At 51.4% G+C, this 8,094-nt stretch overlaps 1 protein-coding gene across 1 annotated transcript in view; it reads right to left on the reverse strand.

Annotated features, from left to right (window-relative positions):
• Positions 1–6,021, reverse strand: part of erh (ERH mRNA splicing and mitosis factor) — a 116,375-nt gene extending 110,354 nt beyond the window's left edge. Inside the window, exon 1 of the mRNA XM_078431209.1 lies at positions 6,017–6,021. Coding sequence (XP_078287335.1) covers positions 6,017–6,019 — 3 coding nt within the window. The 5' untranslated portion in view covers positions 6,020–6,021. The remainder of the gene's footprint in view (positions 1–6,016) is intronic.
• Positions 6,022–8,094: the final 2,073 nt, after the last annotated feature.

The raw sequence follows: 8,094 nt of genomic DNA on the forward strand, positions 1-8,094 counted from the left end.
GGGCCGAAGGGCCTGTTTTCGTGCTGTATCTCTAAACTAAACTGGTGAATCCCCGACTGTCCAGTCCCCAACCCGGTGCTGTTGCTGTCGCTGCCACTGGGTGGCAGTGTGGGCCCACACCACAGCCCTCCACACCCGCACATCTGTGTACACTGGTGTACGCACATGGACAACAACACGCAACATGTCACGCAACACGTTCCACAGGGAAACATACACGCTGACGTGTGTCAGATAGTCAATAGACAATAGAAAATAGGTGCAGGAGGAGGCCATTCGGCCCTTCGAGCCAGCACCGCCATTGAATGTGATCATGGCTGATCATTCTCAATCAGTACCCCGTTCCTGCCTTCTCCCCATACCCCCTGACTCCGCTATCATTAAGAGCTCTATCTAGCTCTCTCTTGAATGTATTCAGAGAATTGGCCTCCACTGCCTTCTGAGGCAGAGAATTCCACAGATTCACAACTCTCTGACTAAAAAGGTTTTTCCTCATCTCTGTTCTAAATGGCCTACCCCTTATTCTTAAACTGTGGCCCCTGGTTCTTGACTCCCCCCAACATTGGGAACATGTTTCCTGCCTCTAACATGTCCAAACCCCTTAATAATCTTATATGTTTCGATAAGATCCCCTCTCATCCTTCTAAATTCCAGTGTATACAAACCTAGTCGCTCCAGTCTTTCAACATATGACAATCCCGCCATTCCGGGAATTAACCTAGTAAACCTACGCTGCACGCCCTCAATAGCAAGAATATCCTTCCTCAAATTTGGAGACCAAAACTGCACACAGTACTCCAGGTGCGGTCTCACTAGGGCCCTGTACAACTGCAGAAGGACCTCTTTGCTCCTATACTCAACTCCTCTTGTTATGAATGCCAACATTCCATTGGCTTTCTTCACTGCCTGCTGTACCTGCATGCTTCCTTTCAGTGACTGATGCACTAGGACACTCAGATCTCGTTGTACGTCCCCTGTTCCTAACTTGACACCATTCAAATAATAATCTGCCTTCCTATTCTTACCACCAAAGTGGATAACCTCACACTTATCCACATTAAACTGCATCTGCCATGCATCCGCCCACTCACACAACCTGTCCAAGTCACCCTGCAACCTCATAGCATCTTCCTCACAGTTCACACTGCCACCTAGCTTTGTCTCATCGGCAAATTTGCTAATGGTACTTTTAATCCCTTCATCCAAGTCATTGATGTCAAGTCAAGTCAAGTCAATTTATTTGTATAGCACATTTAAAAACAACCCACGTTGACCAAAGTGCTGCACATCTGACCAGGAAAAAAAAGAAACATACAGTGGCAGGCAGCCAAACACAACGGCGCGGCCATCTTGAACAAAATGTTAATTCAATCACCCACAGTCAACAATAAAAGCACTAAACAGGCACCCAAAATTACCCAACCCCAAAAACCCCCCAAAACACAGTCCAACAATAAAAGCATTAAATAGGCATTCAAATCACACACCCCAAAACCCCCAAAAACACAGTCCAACAATAAAAGCATCAAACAGGCACTCAAACCACCCAACCCCAAAAACACACAAAAAAGATTGTAAATAGCTGCGGTCCCAACACCGAGCCTTGCGGTACCCCACTAGTCACTGCCTGCCATTCTGAAAGGGACCCATTTATCCCCACTCTTTGCTTTCTGTCTGTCTGTCAACCAACTTTCTATCCATGTCAGTACCCTACCTCCAATACCATGTGCTCTAATTTTGCCCACCAATCTCCTATGTGGGACCTTGTCGAAGGCTTTCTGAAAGTCGAGGTACACCACATCCACCGGCTCTCCCCTGTCAATTTTCCTAGTTACATCCTCAAAAAATTCCAGTAGATTAGTCAAGCACGATTTCCCCTTCGTAAATCCATGCTGACTCGGAACGATCCTGTTACTGCTATCCAAATGCTCCGCAATTTCGTCTTTTATAATTGACTCCAGCATCTTCCCCACCACTGATGTCAGACTAACTAGTCTATAATTTCCCGTTTTCTCTCTCCCTCCTTTCTTGAAAAAGTGGGATAACATTAGCTACCCTCCAATCCACAGGAACTGACCCGGAATCTATAGAACATTGGAAAATAATCACTAATGCGTCCACAATTTCTAGAGCCATCTCCTTAAGTACCCTGGGATGCAGACCATCGGGCCCCTGGGGATTTATCAGCCTTCAGTCCCATCAGTCTACCCAAAACTTTTTCCTGCCTAATGTGGATTTCCTCCAGTTCTTCTGTCACCCTAGGATCTCTGGCCACTAGAACATCTGGGAGATTGTTTGTATCCTCCTCAGTGAAGACAGATCCAAAGTACCGGTTCAACTCTTCTGCCATTTCCTTGTTCCCCATAATAAATTACCCTGCTTCTGTCTTCAAGGGACCCACATTTGCCTTGACTATTTTTTTCCTCTTCACGTACCTAAAGAAGCTTTTACTATCCTCCTTTATATTATTGGCTAGTTTACCCCTCGTACCTCATCTTTTCTCCCCGTATTGCCTTTTTAGTTATCTTCTGTTGCTCTTTAAAAGAGTCCCAATCCTCTGGCTTCCCACTCATCTTTGCTTTGTTATACTTCTTCCCTTTTATTTTTATGTTGTCCTTGACTTCCCTTGTCAGCCACGGGTGCCTCTTACTCCCCTTAGAGTCTTTCCTCCTTTTTGGGATAAATTGATCCTGTAACTTCTGCATTATTCCCAGGAATACCTGCCATTGCTGTTCTACCGTCTTCCCTGCTAGGGCCTCCTTCCAGGCAATTTTGGCCAGCTCCTGCCTCATGCCTCTGTAATCCCCTTTGCTATACTGTAATATTGACACCTCCGATTTTCCCTTCTCCCTCTCCATTTGTAGATTAAAACTTACAACTCGAAACGTATGATTATTAAGGGGTTGGACAAATTAGAGGCAGGAAACATGGATATTCTTGCTATTGAGGGCGTGCAGCGTAGGTTGTGACACGGCACAGACATGGCCCTTTGGCCCCATGCTGACCAAGATGTCCTCTTCCCGATGAGAGTGTGGCCTAGGGGTGGTGTGGGTCAGTGAGAGTGTGGCCTGGGTGGTGTGGGTCAGTGAGAGTGTGGCCCAGGGTGGTGTGGGTCAGTGAGAGTGTGGCCAGGGTGGTGTGGGTCAGTGAGAGTGTGGCCCAGGGTGGTGTGGGGTCAGTGAGAGTGTGGCCAGGGTGGTGTGGGTCAGGTGAGAGTGTGGCCAGGGTGGTGTGGGTCAGTGAGAGTGTGGCCTGGGTGGTGTGGGTCAGTGAGAGTGTGGCCAGGGTGGTGTGGGTCAGTGAGAGTGTGGCCAGGGTGGTGTGGGTCAGTGAGAGTGTGGCCTGGGTGGTGTGGGTCAGTGAGAGTGTGGCCTGGGTGGTGTGGGTCAGTGAGAGTGTGGCCCAGGGTGGTGTGGGTCAGTGAGAGTGTGGCCTGGGTGGTGTGGGTCAGTGAGAGTGTGGGCCAGGGTGGTGTGGGTCAGTGAGAGTGTGGCCTGGGTGGTGTGGGTCAGTGAGAGTGTGCCAGGGTGGTGTGGGCCAGTGAGAGTGTGGCCAGGGTGGTGTGGGTCAGTGAGAGTGTGGCCAGGGTGGTGTGGGTCAGTGAGAGTGTGGCCAGGGTGGTGTGGGTCAGTGAGAGTGTGGCCTGGGTGGTGTGGGTCAGTGAGAGTGTGGGCCTGGGTGGTGTGGGTCAGTGAGAGTGTGGCCCAGGTGTGGGTCAGTGAGAGTGTGGCCTGGGTGGTGTGGGTCAGTGAGAGTGTGGCCAGGGTGGTGTGGGTCAGTGAGAGTGTGGCCTGGGTGGTGTGGGTCAGTGAGAGTGTGGCTGGGTGGTGTGGGTCAGTGAGAGTGTGGCCCAGGGTGGTGTGGGTCAGTGAGAGTGTGGCCTGGGTGGTGTGGGTCAGTGAGAGTGTGGCCAGGGTGGTGTGGGTCAGTGAGTGTGGCCTGGGTGGTGTGGGTCAGTGAGAGTGTGGCCTGGGTGGTGTGGGTCAGTGATAGTGTGGCCTGGGTGGTGTGGGTCAGTGAGAGTGTGGCCTGGGTGGTGTGGGTCAGTGAGAGTGTGGCCAGGGTGGTGTGGGTCAGTGAGAGTGTGGCCTGGGTGGTGTGGGTCAGTGAGAGTGTGGCCAGGGTGGTGTGGGTCAGTGAGAGTGTGGCCTGGGTGGTGTGGGTCAGTGAGAGTGTGGCCAGGGTGGTGTGGGTCAGTGAGAGTGTGGCCAGGGTGGTGTGGGTCAGTGAGAGTGTGGCCAGGGTGGTGTGGGTCAGTGAGAGTGTGGCCAGGGTGGTGTGGGTCTCTGATGATGCTGGCTGCCTTGTCGAGGGCAGTGACTCGATCCCTTCCATGGTGGGGGGTGGTCAGTACCTGTGATGGACCGGGCAGTGTATGGTGGGGGGGTCAGTATCTGTGACGGACCGGGCAGTGTGGGGTGGGGGGGGGTCAGTGTGTGGACGGACCGGGCAGTGTGTGGGTGGGGGGGTCAGTGTGTGACGGACCGGGCAGTGTGTGGTGGGGGGGTCAGTGTGTGATGGACCGGGCAGTGTGTGGTGGGGGGGGTCTGTATCTGTGACGGACCGGGCAGTGTGTGGTGGGGGGTCAGTATCTGTGACGGACCGGGCAGTGTGGGGGTGGGGGGGGTCAGTGTGTGGACGGACCGGGCAGTGTGTGGTGGGGGGGGTCAGTATCTGTGACGGACCGGGCAGTGTGGGGTGGGGGGGGGTCAGTGTGTGACGGACCGGCCTGTGTGTGGTGGGGGGTCAGTATCTGTGACGGACCGGGCAGTGTGTGGTGGGGGGTCAGTATCTGTGACGGACCGGGCAGTGTGGGGTGGGGGGGTCAGTGTGTGGACGGACCGGGCAGTGTGTGGTGGGGGGGGTCAGTGTGTGACGGACCGGCCTGTGTGTGGTGGGGGGTCAGTATCTGTGACGGACCGGGCAGTGTGTGTGGGGGGGGTCAGTGTGTGACGGGACCGGCCTGTATGTGGTGGGGGGTCAGTATCTGTGACGGACCGGGCAGTGTGTGGTGGGGGGTCAGTGTGTGGACGGACCGGGCAGTGTGTGGTGGGGGGGGTCAGTGTGTGACGGACCGGCCTGTGTGGGGTGGGGGGTCAGTATCTGTGACGGACCGGGCAGTGTCCACCTCTCTCTGTAATTGCCATCGATACATGGAGTTTGGAATCTCAGCTACACTTCCTTGGAGAAACCTGCCCCGTTTATAAATCTTCCCCTCCAGCTTCTATACGCAGCGTGGACAATGTTGAGGTCATCAGTCATAAATGATAGGAGCAGAATTAGGCCATTCGGCCCCACCTAGTCTACTCCCCCTTTCAATCATGGCCGATCTATCTCTCCCTCCCAACCCCATTCTCCTGCCTTCTCCCCATAACCCCTGACACCTGCACTGATCAGGAATCTATCTGTCTCTGCCTTAAATATCTCCACTGACTTGTGGCCTCCACAGCCGTCTGTGGCAAAGAATTCCACAGATTCACCACCCTCTAACTAAAGACATTCCTTCTCATCTCCTTCCTAAAGGAACGTCCTTTAATTCTGAGGCTGTGACCTCTAGTCTGAGACTCTCCCACTAGTGGAAACATCCCTCCACATCCACTCTATCACAGTTCTGTACGTTTCAATGAGGTTCCCCCCTCATCCTTCTAAACCAGAACTAAGGGTCACATAGTTTAAGAATAAGGGGTCGGCCATTTAGGACTGTGATGAGGAATAAGCTTTTTCACCCAGAGAGTTGTGAATCTGTGGAATTCTCTGCCACAGAAGGCAGTGGAGGCCGATTCACTGGATGTATTCAAGAGAGAGTTAGATATAGCTCTTAGGGCTAACGGAATCAAGGGATATGGGGAGAAAGCAGGAACGGGGTACTGATTGTGGATGATCAGCCATGATCATATTGAATGGCGGTGCTGGCTGGAAGGGCGAATGGCCTCCTCCTGCACCTATTTTCCATGTTTCCATGTAAACTGCAGCGAGTACAGGCCCAGTGCTGTCAAACGCTCATCACAGAGTGACCCATGTTGTTGACACCATCTTGTTCAGTTTCAGAGTCTGTACATGGCAGTGAATGGTTAAAGTGTGTACAATGAGCTCTGACCAGCGGCCTTTGATAAACCTGTTAAACTGACCACAGGAACAACTTCATACTGAATGCAAAGTATCGAAACTACAGCAGCCTCCACTTATAAATCAACCCCAGGCTGATACATCATCACGGTCCCTGGAGGAAGGGTGTCGAGCGACCCAAAATAGAGTCAACCCCGTGCTGGGGAAAGGGGGGCAGGGAGATTAATGATGGTGCAGCAACAGATAGGGTTGTTGGAACCCAGCTCCCTCCACACCACACCATCCTCCCTCCCTCCCTCCCTCCCTCCCTCCCCTCCCTCCCTCCCCACCCAGGGCTGCACGATACGCATTTATTGCTCCTGTTTCAGTGCAGTTCCTGCGCTGACGATCTGTAGGTACAGTGATTGATGGAGACACTTTTAAAATCAACTCCTTATATTATGTGTGGTTTAACCAGACTCTCTCCTGTTTAAATAAACTGTTTGATATGAATAGATGATAGATAGACACAGAGTGCTGGAGTAACTCAGCGGTCAGGCAGCATCTCTGGAGAAAAGGTGAGGTTCTGGGCTGAGACCCTTCTCAGATTATTGACTTACCTGTGTAAATAGACTTGCTTTGTTTCCACAGATGCTGCCTGACCCACTGAGTCCCTCCAGCAGTTTGCATTTTGCTCTGTTAATTTGTGACTGCACATCTCTTTCTCACACTCTCTCTCTCTCTCTCTCTCTCTCTGTCTGTCTCTCCACCTTTCTCCTTCACCCTCCCCTCTCTCTCCCCTCCCCCTCCCCCCCTCTCCCTCTCGCTCCCCCTCCCCCTCTCCCTCTCCCTCTCCCACCGCTCACTTTGTTGACTGACTGTTTGGGGGCACTGATAAGGATAAAGATAGAAGCAACAAGCCAGCACTACCACCTTGGGTCCCTGCCTTCATTTACCAAGCAGATTTTGTGACAATGATAGTCCCTGCACAAGGACACACTGTGTCAAAGTTACTGGAAACACATCTCACCCTGATGTTGATTTATGAATTTTCACTTCAGGAACAAATGTTTCTCAGGAACAAGTTCCTTTTGTAAATCAACTCATGACTATGTCAACGCCAGGATTAGTGTGTGAGATATTAGCGAGCTGTGGTTCTGTCAGCACTTAACACAAGCAAGGAGTGGAGTAATCGGGGCGTTGAATCACGGGGAAGAGGGGAGAGTGAAGATGTGATGGGAGGTGGGGTCACCGATTAGCATCAACCAAACATTAATCATGGGTCAATTTATGGAGCCATACGGCACAGAAACAGGCCCTTCGGCCCATCTGGTCCATGCTGACCAATCTGGCATACTAGGCTAGTCCCATTTGCCTGCATATACCCTTCCAATCCATATATATGTCCAATTGTCTTTTAAATGTCTTCATGGTGTTCACTTATATACCTCCCGTTGGTATCTCGATGCAGATAAATCACAGGTTTAAGGTGAGGTGGGAAAGATTTAATAAGAATCTGAGGCGTAACTTTTTCACACAAAAGGTGATAGGTGTATGGAACAAGCTGCTGGAGGAGATAGTTAAGGCAGATATTATCGCAACGTTTAAGAAACAATTAGACAGGTACATGGATAGGACAGGTTTAGAGGGAAATGGGCCAAATACAGTCAGGTGGGGACTAGTGCAGATGGGACATGTTGGCCGGTGTGGGCAAGTTCAAAAGATCATAAGGGATAGGACAAGAATTAGGCCATTTGGCCCATCAATTCTACTCCGCCATTCTATCTTGACTGATCTATCTCTCCCTCCTAACCCCATTCTCCTGCCTTCTTCCCATAACCCCTGACACTCGTACTAATCAAGAGTCTATCTATCTCTGCCTTAAATATATCAGCTGAGCTCAGCTGAGTTGAGTTTCCACACTGTAAGACTCTAGGACTCTACCTATGATTGGAAGGAAGGACATTCTTGCTATTGAGGGAGTGCAGCGCTGGTTCACCAGGTTAATTCCCGGGATGGCGGGACTGACATATGATGAAAGAATGGGTC

This window comes from Rhinoraja longicauda, chromosome 41 (assembly GCF_053455715.1).
Source record: "Rhinoraja longicauda isolate Sanriku21f chromosome 41, sRhiLon1.1, whole genome shotgun sequence".
NCBI lineage: Eukaryota > Metazoa > Chordata > Chondrichthyes > Rajiformes > Arhynchobatidae > Rhinoraja > Rhinoraja longicauda.